The 18359-nt window shown below is 40.6% G+C and overlaps 1 protein-coding gene across 1 annotated transcript; it reads right to left on the bottom strand.

Moving 5' to 3' along the window:
• Positions 1 to 15025: 15025 nt before the first annotated feature.
• On the bottom strand, positions 15026 to 15918 carry ccl20a.3 (chemokine (C-C motif) ligand 20a, duplicate 3). The gene is made up of 4 exons (XM_083928993.1): positions 15786 to 15918; positions 15542 to 15650; positions 15365 to 15439; positions 15026 to 15242 (listed from the first exon to the last, which is right to left on the bottom strand). The coding sequence occupies exons 1-4, from the start codon at positions 15859 to 15861 to the stop codon at positions 15194 to 15196; spliced, it is 309 nt and encodes a 102-aa protein (XP_083785119.1). The 5' UTR covers positions 15862 to 15918; the 3' UTR covers positions 15026 to 15193.
• Between the last annotated feature and the right edge of the window lie 2441 nt (positions 15919 to 18359).

Below are 18359 nucleotides of genomic sequence, written 5' to 3'. Positions count from 1 at the left end.
TAAAATGCAAAATCTATAACCAAAAAAAAAAAAAAAAATAGGGAGGCGTTGTTTTGTTATATCCAGGAGATTCTGTGCAAAAGTGATGCTGCAGTTGAATGTATTCATTTATTTTAAGTAAGGATATTCTACTGAATCTGCACATGGATTGAATATGAAACTGTGACAATATGTGATGGGGTCTGGGGTGGCGCTCGGGACTAATGAGGCGGATTCACTTCTCCAAAAAAGAGCGCATGTGAAACATGCCAGCGAATAGAAAAGCGTGTCTTTCATCGGTCATTTCATAAGAGCATCCGTGTGACTCCAGGAAAAACGTGATTTCCCGATTGGTCTGTGCAGCCCTTTTTTTCTGCACACTTAACTTTTCATCATGCTTCGCGAGGCGCCCTGATTGTAGTACACAGTGTACAAACAGTGTTTCCGCCGCTTGGAAAGTTTTAACGATGGGTTTAAACATCCTGTGCAGCCAAAGAAATCCTACTGGGAGCCTCTCAAATAATATAAGTTTGATTCATTTCACTCACCAGACAGTCTGCTGTTCCTATTGGGCCTGAAAGTCGGCGAACACTGATAAATGGTGGCTATTATTTTTCAGTTGAACAATGCGCACCGGCTTTGTGAGGACCATCTGTCATTGCATCGACATTACAACAGCCCTCCTGCCTCAAAGAATCCAAGTGAGACACCTGAAGAGCAGACAGACAGACAGCGGTCCTTCACAGCCTCCACCCGGCTCTGGCCAAGCCGTGACTCATGATGTTATCCGTCTGTGTCGATGGGTGCGTAACGTAGCCAGACAATGAATATTGGCACTGGGACGAACTGGTTCAATTAAACTAATGTTTCGTGAAGAGGTGCAGTGCAATATGAAGCATGCATGACTGTTTTGTTTTTTGAAAATGCAGACTAGGAATAGAAATAGTACGTGCAAGTAGACTACAAGCGTGGGTTTTGCGCATCCTGAATTCTCGGAAACAGTCTGTGCGCATCTGACTTCCTCCCGGAATTTTGGCCTCCGGCACATGGCAAGAAAAGCCAGACTGCCATTTTCAGGGTGGGCACTCTGAGAGGATGCACTGTTCAAATAAACACACTTCATCACGAGCGTTACATACTCAGTTTGGGGTCTGATGTGCCACTCAGCTTTGACCCTCCAGGCAATTGTAAGCTTTCTTTAGAAGGAGACTTTAGAAGCTACCATGCTTATCTCTCAGCGTGCATTGCCAAGCACTTATATGACTTAAGGTTAATGAGGTCGTCTCCATAAATTCAGCTGCCATTTGGAAAGTAGTAAGTCTAGACTTATTGTAGCACTACATCTTACTGGTTATGGATGGTACACAGTGTACTTTAATGAAAAATGCATGTTTTTTTTATTGAAAAACAAACATTTATATAATTCTTGTACATAATCGATGTGTGTGTGTGTGTGTGTGTGTGTGTGTGTGTGTGTGTGTGTGTGTGTGTGTGTGTGTGTGTGTGTGTGTGTGTGTGTGTGTGTGTGTGTGTGTGTGTGTGTGTGTGTAACGGGGGGGGGTCTGTGTTAATAGAGAAATGCACAATGGGTGAACAGTGCTGATAGGTGCTGATGTGCTGTGATAGCCTCACTTCCGTCCCTCTCAAAGCTGAGTAACATATAATTCACTTTGTCCCTCATGGAGAGAGAAAAAGCAGCAGCATCCTCCCGCTCCCTTTAAAGAGCGCATATGTCTTGTAGGGCTTTAATTCAGTTTGGAGTTTCTCCCAGAGAGTTATCAGGGTACACTGAGTGAATGGAGCAAAACCACTGTCTTCCTGCTGTTATTATGAGGGCAGAGGTGGTTGGATGTTGGCTTATCTCCTGTTGGATCTATGATGATTATTCCTGTGTAGCTCAATTATCACACGTGATGAGCTTCATCAGCCGCAACCTGCAATTATGTGGAGAAGCAACCTGCTATGACGGTGGAGAGGCTCTCAACCACAGATCACCGTTCCTCCATAGTTACACGTCATCGCTTACATAATGTCCCTATATTGTATTTGTTAGTCAGTGAAAATGTAACATTGTTATCAGGGACTCCCGTCTTGCTTCATCACATGACTCCAAGCAGATACCCAACTCCTTTCCCCCTGCCATTAAACATTGCGCACACGCTTGCTCCCCACCCTTTTCAATCATTAAAACAATGCAAACTTTTAAATTCATTAGTTCAGTCATCTGGGAGACATAAAAAGCTCAGATGTGAAGTGGATCATGAACTAAATATACAGAAGAAGAGGTAGGCAGGTGTCTGTTGTTGTTGTTTTCTTTCTCCACCTCAGACTTTATAACACATGTATGCCTCCAAAGCAGAAGATCTCATAGCAGCTGTTTGCCATATACTTGATTTGTGTTTAAGCATTGCCGGTTAATATAGTGAAGGGTGAATTAGTTCATAGCAGCAGAACCCTTTGTGTCTGCATCTGTGTATTTGTACTTCTTTTAAGTGTGCGGTTGCAGTGTTGAGTAAATGGAAAGGTTAGGCAGTTGAGACCCCTGCCTCGGGCGTCTTGACATACTGCCTATCTAGTTGAGTGGATGACCTCTGACCTCAGGTCTAGCCAAAGGCTTATGGTCTTCTCAGGTCAAACCAGGTGGCTTTCAAGAGCCCATTGGCCCGTTCAGGAGCACATGACATATGAACTCTTTCCCCTTCAGGACAAAACACGTTGTTTCAGTTAATTATGAAACTCTGACACACTTTTGTGTGTGGTTATGTGTAGATGTGTGTGTGTGTTTTAGTGTAATAAGTAAGGTTATATATTAGAAAATAGTTTAAGAGTTGTTGAAAACCTGTTGAAACCTGTTAAACTTGAAACATCTGTGCTCTGATATCATTTGGTTTGAGCCCTCTTCTGTGCTCAATAAAGTCAGACACTTTGTCCAGACAATTTGATGCTCCAGGATCTCCTTTTATCTGGGAGATCTCCCCAAAAACATGAGAAATTACAGTTATTCCAGTGAGTTGTCAAAGACAGATTCAGACTTCACTCTCAGCTCATTCATGTGAAGTTACAGCTGTCGTGTGGCCACTTTAATCATGAAGTATGGTAGCCGTAAGACAAAAACATCGCATTAGTCCCGATCTTGTCACCGCTGAGAGAAACAGCCTGTCTCGATTCTGTCACAACATGCTCGCTATTGTATCGCCATGCAACAAACTCCCCATGGAAATTTTGGAATCTTTCCCATTGTTCCTAAAGGAAAGGGGGCTTTCATATGGAAGTGGGGAACGCCAGGAAATGGCAGGCATTCTTTGTGGACTATTTGAAAATAAACTTGTAGGTCCTCGCTTCCTTCTCGACAGCTAAGCAAAAACTAGAAATAAGAAGAGAGGATTATGGTCTTAAAAGTCCCTCAATGGCTTTTTCACTTCCTTATGTTTCCTGCTGCAATTTGTCCCAGAGGTAATTTTTTTTTTATTCAGCGTTCTGGAGAAATGCCATTAGAGTTTCAGCTAAAGAGCTTTTGTCAAGGGCTTTTCACTCTTTTCTCTACAGTTTCTTGAATGGGTGCATTCTTATTTTCCTTCTTATTTGTCCTTATTTTGCCTCATCTCTCCCCCCTAGCTTTAAACACAACCCCGCTGCTTGAGTTCTGCTTTATGAGGTGTGACAGTGAGGTCTGGTTGCCAATGCCGAGGCAGTCTGTGCGGACTGGAACGTAAAGCTTTACATTCAGCCGGCTGCGGTCAGGACTTAAACTCACTTCACCCCTATACAGTGCCTTGTATACAGGGGCTGCCTTCATTCTGCTGAGCTGGCATGAAAGTGCAAAATTGGAAGGAAGAAAAAAGAAAAAAAAGGTTAGACCTGCCTTCCTTAACCTCAAAGTCCGTAATTGCGCACATACAGTTGCTACCTTTAATAAGGAAGAAAGAGGCAAGAAAAGTAAAAACAGGTGGTCCTTATTTAGGCTTCTAAAATCATACATTACATTTTTTTCTTCAGTGTCAATGAGTCTAACATGTTTTTGAAGTGTAGTTTGGTACCAGATGTTCATAGTACAACTTCCTCCTCCTTCCTTTTGAGATTTAATAACAGGTTTTATTTAACAGGCATTTTTTGTCTTAGCCGGTACCTAAGATTAACACTTGCCCCTTTTCCCACCCCTCCTCTCTTTCTTTCTCTCTTCCTCCTCTTGTTCTTTTTCCCACCAGGCCTGTGGTAGTTCCCAGGTATTTGACCAGTGTAGCGTGGCTGGGAGGCTGGTTGCTCTGTCCTCTGTGAGACAAAGGCAGCGTGCTTCAAGGAGAGGGATGAAAGGAAACAGGGCTGTGCAGCCACTCCTTTTTACAATGGGAAACCTCCTTTAGTGAGGTTGTAGAGCAAATAACCCTCTCTCACTCTTTTTTTTAACAAGCGCTGAGGCTGTGAGAGTGTGTCTCTATCGTTTTGTAGTAGGAAGAGGAGTGCTGTACGTATAGATGTAAGTTTGTGTGCATTCAAAGAGTAAGGGTATCTTTTATGCCCGCATAGACTGTTTTTAGGCTTTCTCTTTCTTACACCTGTTTAGTTTGAGGCGAACGATGGTGCTTCTCTTGTTGAAGATGTTTCCTGTGTCAAGGTTTGTTTTTGCTCTGGTTTAAAATGCACAGAGCGGGTTAGGAATTGAAGGGGGAGAAGCATGAAAGAAAGCTTTTTATGGTGCAAATAATCATGGAGCAGTCCAGTTTCAGCACTTGGACTTATTTTTTTAGACATGACATTCAAATTGTTTTTTAGTGTTAGTGATAAAATGAAAGATTGTAATAGTATTCAAATTATTACTTTCAAAAAATAAATATCAAATATTTGCTGCTGAAATGTTGTCGAGAGCCCTATTCGGATGGGATTAGTTTTACGTGGGGTCAATTTTAATAGAGGTTTTAGTCCTGTTCGAAAGCTCCATTTCAGTAATTATTCTGGAGAATGGAGAATTTAAATTACGGCGATTTTTACCTTCTGTAAAACAGTCCGGAAAAAAATACCTCAGGTAAACTAATCCCCTCTGTAAAATGTATGTAGATATTCCGTCATATCCTGTTAGTACGGAGTTTCCACATTTTTGTTTGCATGGAGGTGCTTGAAGAAGCACTTATGACTTTTTTGACAACTGATTCGGTCCTTTAGTTTTGTGACGCTACGTAGCACGCACATGGCGACAGGTTGGTGACGGCAGTGCGTAAATCGAGTAACCCCTCCCAGTTTTGGTAGAGTACAGGGATTTCTTAATGTGAATTAAGGTAAAATTATTTTACCCCGTGTAAAACTAGTTCTGTCCGAATAAGGCTAAGGACAAGTATAAATACCACAAGATGAAAAAATTTAAATGAAAGTGCTAGTACCTCGAAAAAAATATCCACGCACAGTTTAAACTAAAGGATTTAGTTACCTAACATCTTCCGTTGTAACAAAGATTTATTATTTAATGTGACACATTTGCATGATAGAATGATATTATTCCCCTCATTATTACATTTTCATTTGAATTATACACATACATCCCTGGCTGCTAAAATCCACTGGCGCTCAGTCTAGTGTTATCATCTCGGGTGGTAGTCAGGGGGAGGGAGTTGAAGCCGCGGGAGTCTTTTATGGCTCTAGCTCTAGAGACAACCTGCTCTCAAGCACTTCTCTTCTGGCACTTTTTTATGACATCATAAATTCCTCCATTTCCTCCGACCAGCCCTAGGTGGATATAAAGGACATACCTGGGCAGTAATTGTCTGTCTGGCCCTCTCATCTGTCAGTCTCCTTCTACTGCTGGTGACTTCCTCCAGAGACAGACTGTCAGACTGCCTGAAGATACTCGGAGCGCTTAGATCTGGATGGTGGACCAATCAACAGTGGTTTATTTGACGAGCGATAAAGCATTAAGCATAAGACATTTTTTTGTGTGTTTGTTTCGTAGACGCCTTTTACTGCATCTTTGCTGGTCTTTTAGGAACAGAATCAGCCTGGCACCTGCGTTATAGTGGCGTCTCTCCATGCATGTGCACTTCAGACCCACAACTACAGCCCACTTTTAGACCTGTTGATACTTTTTGTTTGTCGAAGTCTGAGGATGAAGAGCAGAAAAGAAAGGATTAGGGGAAGAAAAAAGGATTTATTTTTGGGGGGTGGGAGCCCTCAGGAACATTCAGCGTTCACATTCATTTGATACACGGCTGAGGCTCCTTAGGGAGGCTGGAACAATACACGCACCAGCATGACAACATTCTTCGGGGTTAAAAAGGTCAAGGGTCACCCAACGACCCCACCCTGCCAATCAGTCCCAAGGCGCTAACTCTGTGCCTTTGTTTTTGGTTTATGTCTTCGCACTTGTTGAACAGACTCTGCACCTTGTGTTACAATGTGCCCTTTGCTCTCTAATAGACAAGATCAGCATGGAGCACTTTCACCGTTTCATAATGTTCGTCGAGTCACTTTCAGCTCAGGTATCGATAGTTTAGTGTAAAACAAGGTCAGCTACACAGGAGAAGAAGACAAATTTGCTAGAAGCTGCGCAGAACTTCAAATTAAAGTGCAACTCCCTACCCCTCTAGTGTTTCCAAGTCATATTATTGTTTTTTTCCGCTGTTGCAAAGACAACCATATCACTTTCAACGACACAGGACACACTATATATATATTTTATATTTGTAAAAACATCTTTTCTTTCTGTTGATTTTCATATGAACAAGTAGATGGATCGATCAGTTACTTGGAGACATGGCCACCGTAGCAGCCTGGCTATTGTCTAAAGCAAGAAAAAACCACAAGAATCCAAAATATTCATCCAGTGCTCTGAGACAGGTGGTCACACACCCGATAGTGTTTACTTACCTATATAGCTTAGTAGAAAAAAAAGTTTATTGCTCTCCCTCTTCACCGTCTTTGCTTCCTTCGTCAAAGGGGCTCTTTTCTTCCCCCACAGTTACTCAGGTTGTTCCAATGTCCACCATTTTACATTACCTGATGATAGCTATTGTAAGCCATTTTGTTGAGCAAAATGCTTTCTGTTCGGCACTGATGCTATGTCTAGGGCTTTAATTGTGAAAGGTAAGCACGGAAGTGGTGAAGCTATAGGGCTCAACTGCTGTTGACAATGTGCAAGGCGATTAAGAGTTTGCTGTCTTGCTTTAGACTACGGAGCCTCTGTGTTATTTTTTTTTATCTTTATAAGTATAGGTGCAACTCTAGCACCATTCTCTTCCCTGGTGCTGTAAAGAAACAGAATTGCACAGGGAAAGCGTACAGGCTTACAGGGAACCAGTCTAAACCCAGATGGTGTCGTTAATCTATAGCCATTACATTGTGCAATCAACATTTGTTTCAAAATTAAAGCAAACCACTTTTCTATTGGCACTTTAAGTTAGATTCTTTGGCCAGGTTTTCCTGACAATATACTTTTTTAGAGTGATGTCTGCAGCCAGTGTCACATATAATATCCCAGCCAGATGTTTGGCAAGCCTGGATTTATATACGCTTAAAAAAGAACCACCACAAAGCAGTCAAACTGTAATTATCCATAGTTTGAATAGATTTAAATGGCCACTTTATATAATGAACCCACCAGGGTCAAATATTAGCCTGAGGGCACTGTAGGTCCTCAAAGTCATGTTTTTCCTCCCTTATGAAAAATTCGGGTTTAGTTTTTTTCTGAACACCACAGCACACTTCAAATAAAGTCTGAAGGCTGCCATTAAAGTGGAGCATATGCATGTGTAGGCATGGCGTGGCGTGTGAGGCCCCTACAGGCAGACTGCAGGTCTGTTAGTCATTACGGGTGAATGTACAGTATACACTGGAGTGGACATGCAGCTACATTAAAGTCTCGCCCACGGCCACATCAGACCACCCTGGAGACACACCACTGGTACTTCCTCCAACAGCTAACATCGCTCATTGTGGGGAACCTCCTTTTGGGATTTCCGGAGGATGTACTGGGCATTAATTGTCTGTTGATTAGGAAACTTGTGAAAGTCAGATTGATTGTAAATTTATATAATGGATGGTTAGATTGCCAGAAAAGCTTTTATTGTTTCTGTAAAAATCGATCTCCGGCACATTTGTTTGCCTCTAACTGTTTTGTGTATATCTTCTTTTGTCTGTAGGTGTTCGCGTTAAAGCCTCCTGATGATTGTCACTCCGTGGAGATCCTTTTCTGTCAGGTATACTGCACGTCCTCATTAAAACAACTTCATAAAATCCTTAGTTTCTCTATTCCTGAATATCCACAATGTGTCGAATTCTTTTGTCCTCTTTCTTGGTGGAGAGACATCGCAGAAGGATGACTATAAAGCTCCCTGAATTTTTTATCCTGCACACTAAATCGGCTTACAGTAGAGGAAGGAGACATTGCTCTCAAGTTTGCTGCTAGAAATGAAAGCCTATCTGGCTGCAGCTGTGGAGGAGCTCCAAAGATGGGGACGTTTATTGTCGGGAACAAATAGAGGCCTTTTAATTTTGTCTAGCAGCTGACGCCTCTCCCCACCCACTCCTTCAAAACCGCTTTTGTCAGTAATGTAGAGTGGCCTGTTCAGGCAAGAGCGAGAGACCACGAGAGCTTCATAGCAGGAAAAAAAACATAAAGTGCGCAGTTTGTTGGTGATAGGCTCGGGGAGGAAAGGCTTGGCTGTTTGCCATTTTCAAAAGATTATCTCCCCTCCATCAATATAGTGTTTAAATGTGTATATGCATGTATGTGTGTGTGTTTGTGTGTGTGTCTGCATGTGATTTGATCTCTGGTTTGTACCCCCCATGTAATGTGGAGACTCTGTGGCCTGTAGTCTGGCCCCCCATTTAAACTGGGTTAGCTATGATCTCCCCTCTAACCCCAATACCTCCCCCCTCCATGATCCCTCACACACACACACACACACACACACACACACACACACACACACACACACACACACACACACACACACACACACACACACACACACACACACACACACACACACACACGTACATACAGAGTCTCTTAACACAAAAGAAATATTCAGCTGTAGAGGGGGTCCCTCAGAGGGCGCGACATTGAACTGGGGGGATTAAGAAGAAATGGCTGGCTGACACTCGGGTTGCCATGGCAAAGCCCCCCTTTTCTTCTCTCCCTCGACCCTCCGCCTATTTTTCGTTTTAGGTCTCATTGTGGGGTGAGGTATAATTGTGTGTGTGTGTGTGTGTGACTGTGATAGAGTATGAAAGATGTAATATAGCTTATGATTTTAGCCTCTAATCTGAGCTGCTGAGAGAAAGGACACTTCTAGTTCACATGCTGCAGTTCAGACACCAGAAAAAAAGAGCCTAAAAAATAGTTTTATACTCCATAATAGGACATTATTGACTACATATTTCTTTTACACATTTTTTATTACATTTTTACATATTCATAAAGGAAAAGCATGCCTGTGAAAGAATGCAGGGACAATAATTCAAAGACCCAGACAAAAACCAAACTGTCTGTTTTATGACCTTCTGAATTATAGCTGCCAGAACGTGATGCATTACTCATTCATTGTAGCCAGTGTGGGATCATGCTACCCTGATGTCTGCCTCCCTCAGCAGAGTAATGGATGCAGGTCTAGCCCGCTCAATGACATCAGCACACTAAGCTGATGAAACGGTGCGATGAATGACCATAGATCAGCGTTTACTATCCTGACGTCAGCGCGGTGACACTGTCGTTAGTTGTTCCCCAGCTATGCCCCCGCTTCTGACAATGGGAGCTCTCAGCCTGTGGTCGGGCGAGGGCTGGGGTCTGAAAAGCTTGGCTGCACAGTAGGACATCGAAGCATTGTTCCCGGGCGAGATGTCCAGAAGAACCGTGGCAGGCTCGAAGATATTTCTCTTTGTTCTGAGCAGAGAGGTTTTTCAAAAAGAAAATACAAAAGTGCATTTATTTTATTTATTTTAGACATTTAGATTGTAAACTTATTAAAGGGCCAGTTTACCCTAAATTTTAAAACCTTTTTGTCAGTTAAACCATCCTAATTCATCCATGCAAGTAGTCTCGGATTCATTGTCCATTTGTCCATATAACAAAACGGATCATATCAATATGGAAAAACTATTGAATCTGATCGTTCAGTGTTGTTATTTCTTGGATTTTACCGTCAATGTAAATGTTATAATGTTACTGAATTATGATTCAACACAATTACATATATGAATAGAACAGGGACTCTCAGTGTATCTTAACGTGTTGGATATAAAATATACTATATACTATGTAATATACTCTCACCATGCACACAATACTGTTAAAGGTGGAATATCTTTAGTCAAAACAAACAATTTGACAATATTATGAGTTATTTAGAGTAGCCTGCACTTTGTTTCTTGAAAGACACGTTGCTGTTGAATATTTTTTATTCCTCAGTGCTGTTCCTTTTTCTGTTATAGGCCCGTTGGGTTTAAAGCAGAAATCTCAGTATTTGAAAACCTGCACAAAGGAAACCAAAATTAGTTGCATGGCGCTATACATGTACTACAAAAGGGAATAAAGTAAATGTGTTTGTGCAATTTTAGGTGAGCTGAGCCTTTACAGACGAAAATACTGTGCAGCATCGGTGCTAACAACTTCCTCTTCATCTGTGTTTCAGATGCTGTTATGGCCAATTTAGAAGTGAAGATGAAAGACTTCGAGTTCCTCTGATTAATGAGGTGGTGGTAATGCAATAAAGCACATCCTCTCATGTTTATGTTCCAGCTTAAGCACACAACATGATCGCGCATAACATAACCAGAAGCATGTTTGCCCTGTGGACCGTTGACTCATTCTGCCACTGTCCTGTGTCATTATGTCCCTTTGCTGTGCGACCTGACTTCTGGGGTTTGAGTGACGTCCTGGTGGCTCTGTCCCCGTCCCCTGCTTGTCTAACTGTCCTCCCTCCTCCGCGGCCTGCCTCGTCTTATCAGCTCAACTCATGGTCACAGCCCTGCTTCCCTCGGTGAACATTCAACGCTGTCGGTGAGTTTTGGTATGGATCACATAAAAACCATCGACCGTTGACTGTGCCCCGAGGTTTGCTCCGTCGACGCCAGGAATGAGCGGAAATTTAACAAAAAGGAGGAGATGGCGCAGAGAAGAAGACCCGCATGCACAAAAGTGACACTCAAGTGCAGTTTCCACTGTACCAAAAAGACCAAAGGTCACAATCAACATTCATTGCTGTCGCTGGGTTGGACTGTGTAGAAAAGCTCACTGAACAATGAGTGCAACTGTGGCCCAGATCTGCCTGACTAGCCTCTAAGCCAATCAGCCGACCGGATGTGAAACACTCTGATTTCCTTATTTATATACTTCTTGTTTTTCACTTCTATTTTCCCCTCCCTTCCTCCCTCCCCGGTGCAAGATAGTCTTCAGGGGGAAGAGAGAAGGAGAGAGAGAGATAGAGACACAAATAGACTTCTGGCGGCTTGCTTGTCCTCATCCTCCTCTCCTCTCCTCTAATTGGTGGTTATGTGTGCAGCAAGGGGGAAGGAAGCGGAGTGAATGTGTAATCATTTGGAGTCTCTTCTCCTTTAGATGTTTCATCCCTCTCTTTTTTGTTTGTCTAATTATACACCGAGCTCAGTTAACTCTGTGTTAACTGTGCCGGCAAGAATGAGCTGGTGACAAAGAGAGGGAGGACAAGGGGGGGAAAGAAGAAAAATAAAAGGTGGAAAGATTTTAGCACCAGTAAAATGATTATTTCGTTTTTTTGTTTATTTATTCTAATGTTCTTCCTGGGGTTGTTGCAAACGTGCCAGGATATAAACAATTTTCAAATGCAGAAAGAAGATTCTTTTCACCTCTCTGACTGAGGATGCCTCATTATCTGTGTTTGAGCTTCATGAGAGACTGTCTGGTTTCCTGCCTGCGTCTGTGTGTGTGTGTGTGTGTGTGTGTGTGTGTGTGTGTGTGCGGCATGTGCACGTATGCCATGATAGAAGACCTGTCTGCTGATCTCAGAGTGCAATATGCTATTTTCTTTCTATACCAAAGCAGCCTGCTCCCTCACGGGAAAACACAAGTCTATAACCTTGTCTTCTGGCAGACAGTCTGGGACCGGCCACGCTGCTGCCATTTCTCATTGTACCCATCTGTAACAACTCTCTGACACTGTGTCCTGCGTCTGTAATACATGAAATGTAAACACACAGTTGAGATATACAGTATGTAGTGTGCTTAGGAAAGTATGACCGATTCAGTAATTCATTCAATAAAGTTAAATCATAGTCCATGCATTAGTGTCTGAGATTATTTACGGTGTGAGTTCCAAACGTAACTCATATTCAGTGGTGTTTTACCCCAGAATATCCTTCCAACTCGAGCTTTTCATGGTCTCTATCACGCTTTTCTCACAGTATGTACTCCCTGTGTCATTTAGTAACCCATGTCCCTCTCTCCCCAGTCTCTCTGTATTATTCATAGAAAAGCACTCAGTCTGTACTGTGGTGCAGAACAGTGGAGGTGATGTAATAGTGGCCGCAAGCCTGGCTCCAGACCGTCATTTGGGATGGATTCATGCGACAGGAGAAAACGCTCATTTGTTCGGCTTTGTCGGTGTTGCCTCCAGCTACACCAACAGCTAATAGGCCAGGGATCGGACATGAAGCATATCCACCATGAAAGTATATATATATTTTTGAGCAGTTTAAATAAAATAAAACCACCCATGATAATGTTAAGATGTTAAGAGAGAGAGAAAGGTAAAAAATGAGCTAAAGGTTGACATCATCGTGTGCAACATCAATAAATCATTTTCACTCACAAATAGCAGTAAAACAGCAAAACTCTAAAAGTCTTGCTGAACCATCACTTCACAGCACTTCTTCTTTGAAGTGACACTACCGCCATCTAGTGTTCAAAGAGGTTTTTTTGGTTATTTTTACGCGACCTCATGTGCAAGCTGATCGGTCATTCTGTAATGTGGAAATTAAATTAAATATTTTACAGGGCATAATTCATTTTCATTGTATATCTTATCTTATTTTTTAATTCTAACTCATTCTGGATCCGGGGTTGGGGGGTTGTCTTCGATGTAAAAATGTATTCATGCTTTTTATCGTCTCTTTTGTAATAGTTCACATTGAAACTGACTTTGATTTTGTATATTTCAAATGCTAAATAAATTAAAAATATGGAACATTTAGTAACTTACAGAAGAACTACCAATTTGTGAAGATAAAGTTACCCAGGAACATACTGTATTTCATTAATCATATTATTATTGATGATAAATATGAATATGTTTATATAAAACTAAATTTGATCTTTAACAGACCATGTGATAGCCCTAAATACTAAATATTATTTTATTGCTTATTAGCTACAAGACAATTTCATAACACACACACGTGGCCTCTTGTTTAATCTACAGTTAACGAGCTTGCAATAAACAGAACCCTGACAAAAGAGGACTATTAGAATAATAATATATTTTTTTGTAGGGATTAATGACACTGCTCCATGTTTCATCAACAGGAAATGCTTCATATCCTTCTATCTGGTGAATTTCTATGCACCAGTTTGAGCCATTTCTGCATTGGTTATGGTGGAAATGTCAAAGTACTTCCTGTTTCATAACATAAGTTATCTCAAGACACTTTACATATAGAGTAGGTAAAGACCACACTCTATGACTTATTTATTATTTACAGAAACCCAACAATTCCCCCATGAACAGCAACGTGTCACACTATCTTATGTCTCAACCATGCATAGCTGCTTCATCTCCTTTCAGTTTTATGGCAAATTTAAACAGTTGCTTTTAAGTTTGTATACTGCCATCAACTTTGCTCGAGTCTATGAGTTGTGTTTCAGCAGTTTGGTAAAATAAAGGTCCTGTGTGTGTCTACAGTGGCCATTGTTCAGAATCCAGTCCATTGTTTTTAAACCCTTAATTTATTCAGGGAAGCTTCATTGGATGTTTTGCAGGAATGCCCTGATCACATTTATTCACAACCACACCTGCAAGCTTCCCAATTCAACCACAGTGTGATCTGCTGAGCTGAGCAGCTCTATTGGAACAGGTGGGGCACCTCAGTCCTGGTAAAGAAGGAGGTGCAAGCACTGCTTTTTCCACTTTCCCCACACAGATTTATCTGGCAGATTGAACCGACAACCTTGACGCTCGTTTCTCTAACTTTTAGGCCACCACTTGCCTTTAGTCTCACTGAGAGACTTGAGTCTTTCGATTGATTGATTGATTGATTGATTCACATCCTTCATTTGGCATGTTTCTTTAAAATTCTGGACAAAATTCCAAGTGTTTCAAAAATACAGAGGCTTATATGTCACGCTGAACTATGGGAAAATTAGGAAATGCACAAACATATTAAAAATGCTCATTTGATATAGTGGTGCAACCAACAAACGTGATACCTTGGGGTTAAATATTTATTTAAATGAAATCATATGGATGTGTTGTAATGAGTAGATACAGAATATACTTGCGATGCAATATTGTAACAGAGAGCTTTAAAAAAACAAAAAAAATTTAAACTAAGGGGAAATTTAGTATATAATCTTGTTTCAAAAAGCTGAGGGTGTCTGGCCTTTGAATGTGTCTTATAAATAGTTTAAATTATTCTTTAAGAGTTGATAGTATGTTACCAACATTAGAAGTCCCTGCAGGAAATCATTACACTATGACCTGTAAATCAAACAGCGCTACACTTCATTACAGCTGATGTCAGCATTTGTGTCAACATGGAAATACCTGTTCTGCTGCGTGCTTCACATAAACAGCTCTCTGACTTCCTCCTGGTGATGTCACAGGACTTTTACACTTTGTTTTCAATTATTTGCCAGGTTTTGATCACAGGAAACAAATAACTCCAGAGCTGGAATTTCTCACCACCACAAGGAAGTTAAGATAAAAAGCTGACATGCAGTCAGGGAACAATGCACACAGAGTGTTAGTGTTTTCATTAAGAGACATGTCAGTTTATTCTTTTTTTTAAACAAAACTTTAATGAGTCTATATTACAACATATACACAACATTTTATATAAACTTAAAATAGAAAAATATTATACAATGCTCTTACAACTGAGCTGATATTGTGCAACAATGCATGATGAACAGTTTTGTTAAACCAGCTTCAAACAGGAGTTCACTGAATTACTGAACCATGAGACATCGTTGGTTACTGGATAACGGGCACAAAACAGTTTGAGCTCCCCGGGCGCTCTCCAAAAAAGCCGAACAACTCTATTTCTGCGCATTTGAGGTCTTGATGTGGACAATTTGTGCTTGATTCCTGCAATAAGAAGAAATACAGTTCTAATTTTAGTCATACTCTTATGTCAATACATTTCAAAGCCTGCAGAATCAGGCTGTTTCATTTATTATGTTGCACAATTTCTTTGCTAAAAAACTCACCTTAAACGGTTTACATACTCCATCACCCAGTTTAAAGCCGGATTGGTGCACGCTTTACCCCTCTTTGTGTGGAAACTAAAAGGAAAGAAACAAAATGAATATTTGTACGCCTATGATAGACACTAGTGTTATGTCTCATGTTGTTTAGCCTCTGGTTGAGAAGGAGGAGATACTCACATGATGGCATTGATGTGACACAGCTCTTTGTCAGTCTGGACCGAGTACCCCTTGATTTTAGAAAATGGTATTCTGGTTTTCATATAGTTTCGACAACAGTCACTATGCCCTGTGAAAACAAGAGAAAAGTTTATTGAAAAAAAAGGATAAAGTAAGTATATCATAGCCATATTTGTTTGGATGCATGGAACTAAATTAAAAAACAATAATAAAAAAAAGAAGATGGAGAAAACCCAGCACATACCTGCAGATGCATCTGTGGCCAGCAGACAAACAGTGAGAAGTGTGATCACCATCACTGCAGCTTTGATTGACACCATGTCTTCTTCTGTGTTGGCAGCAGTGACACTGAGCTGAGCTGTTGATCTGCCGTCTGTCCTCAGGTGCAGTCAGAGAGGTTGTGTGATTGAGTGAAGCAGCACCGCCTTTTATATCCCTCAGAGGGAAACTTCCACTTGGATCAAATTAGATCTGCCCACATCACAAGTATTACACCACCACCACAGAAAAACCCCTGCCCTTTCCCCAACAAAAGAAAGAAAAGGGAAGGTGTGGGGGGGATATTTAACACACACACACACACACACACACACACACACACACACACACACACACACACACACACACACAAGGTACTATCATTCACCTGTGAAATTAATGAAGTGCTGACTATTTGTGTCCATGTTTATTATTAAACAGATCTTATCAACTTGCAAAAACTTCAAGCGCATTAAAATGCTGTTGTGTTAAAAAAATGTTTTAAAAAAGTGTTTAAAGGTCAAGTTACAGAGGAAGAAATTTTAAAAATCATTTGGGAATTTACTGTCAATATAAATGGAATAATGTTACTAAATTATGGTTTAGCATGATATGTTTATGAATAGAACAAGAACAAGAAGCACGTAGACCAAACATAAATATAATAATAAAAACAAAGAGTCAAACATCTAATTACGAATCAATTCAAAACACAAAAACAAACAGTTCAACAGACAATAGAAATCATGGTTGTTGTAGGTCACATGTGTAATGTTGGGTCTTCCCATCACCACACCTTAATACGACAAAGTGTCCTGTAGAGTCCGTGCAACATGGGAAGATACACAGGTGCGGCTTCTTCTTCTATGCACATAACACTGCTATTATAGTATAATATTTAATCAAACAAACAATTTTGAAATTAAAAGTGTCACTGAAGCGGCATTGTGTACCGCCTTGGTGTTGTGGGCCCCTATAAGTAGGTTGTTCTGAGGTTCTTTTCTAGGTCAGAGGAACGCTTCAAGAATTGTGCATCAAAGAGGAAAAAGTGCACGGGGAACGCTGAAATAGGTCATGAAACACTTACTGTCCAATCATACATCATGAACTTTCCACCAAAAACCACACCATGTTAGAAAGACATAACTCATCACCGATTTCCTGCTGCGTGCATTTTCACAGCATTAAAACTCAACTTAATTGTTGTCAGAAGTCTCTCCTGCGCTGATGGTAATGACTTTTCTTGACCCCAGAAACACAAAATCCATGCTAAAGCTTCTCAAAAGTACAGTGTAGTTTCTGCCTTCCATCAGACTTGTGACAGTGAGGCAACATTTTGGGAAAGGTGTGATTTAAAGGAAAAGTTCACATATTCCCTCTTTAAAAATGACTCACATGCCCATATATACTGTGCATTAAGGAGTTATTGCTGTAATCGTCCCTCCTGTTCAGACTACGCGACTCATATGTAGCTTAGCTGAGTTACAGGTGATCCAAAGGAACAGTGTTTCTTGTAGAAAGTAAAATTTAAAAAAAAGTAAAAAAAAAAAAAAAAGGAACGCTTCATAATGTTTTAATACATAGGCATGTGGATATCACTTTAAAACAGACTCTACAAATGTGAACTTTCTTGTGAAACCAGGTTTTTGTGAAGACATCAAAAGACACCCACTCACAGAGAGAAGAAGGGGGTTATAGGCAACTGTGAACATCAATATGCATTTTTCATAGCCCACTCAAAAGAGCTGTGGATGCACACGTCTATCATGAGAAATAACCAAAAGTGTAAAAATATATACCTTAGGATCCCTTTGCTCACATTAAGGAGTTGATTAAGCAGAACTTTAAAGAGCAGGAAAAGCCCACGTAACACTAACAACCAGACAATGCACAACACAAGAACCCTGAACCTGAGACAGCTGAAAGGAATTCAGCCACTGATCATTTCACATATTTTGAGACATGTCTAAATGTCTTTAATAACGCCCAAAACAAGAAGGTTTTCTGCCACAGACTGCTTAAAATGATGTTCTTAATAAATGTGTTGCATTGTGATGACAAAATGACCACAGTAGTTTGATGAAAAAGTGTATTTTATTATGTTTGGAGTATTTGTCGTACAAGATGTGCTTGATTAGTCACTTTTACTTCGTGGTCCCATCTGCATCACTCCACTTCCATAATTTTCATTTCATGGTCGTGTATAACACTACAGCAATGGTGATGCGTGATATTAATCAGAGGTGCCGAGTGACAAATTATAAAATCAGTATTAATAATAATTGGATATAAATACAGTAAATACGATGAAAACAGTGAGCGGTCATAATTGCAGACGTGTCTTTTCTCATGTTGCCTCATAATGTTGTCAAAAGGGTCAGCAGGATGTTACGATGTGAGGTTTAAGGTTGCTGACAAACTATTATATTGTAGCATACGTTGTGAAATTCTTAGATTAAAAACCACTCAAAACGTATTACAGCATAATGTGAGTAAAGTCTCTAAATGTATAAGTTTGCAAAACAGCTCCTGTCAGTTTTATATTATTGTAATAGCAAAT

The sequence above is a fragment of the Echiichthys vipera genome, assembly GCF_963691815.1.
Source record: "Echiichthys vipera genome assembly, chromosome: 15".
NCBI lineage: Eukaryota > Metazoa > Chordata > Actinopteri > Perciformes > Trachinidae > Echiichthys > Echiichthys vipera.
The sequence above is the reverse complement of the archived record's forward strand: the minus strand, read 5'-3'. Positions and strand labels throughout refer to the sequence as shown.

Excerpts from the sequence above, each read along its gene's own strand:
- ccl20a.3 (XM_083928993.1), bottom strand. The coding sequence starts at position 15,861 with ATGGTGTCAATCAAAGCTGCAGTGATGGTGATCACACTTCTCACTGTT. Across the intron at positions 15,651-15,785 it reads GGCCACAGATGCATCTGCAG|GGCATAGTGACTGTTGTCGA; the intron begins GTATGTGCTGGG and ends TTGTTTTCACAG. Across the intron at positions 15,440-15,541 it reads TGTCACATCAATGCCATCAT|TTTCCACACAAAGAGGGGTA; the intron begins GTGAGTATCTCC and ends CTTTCCTTTTAG.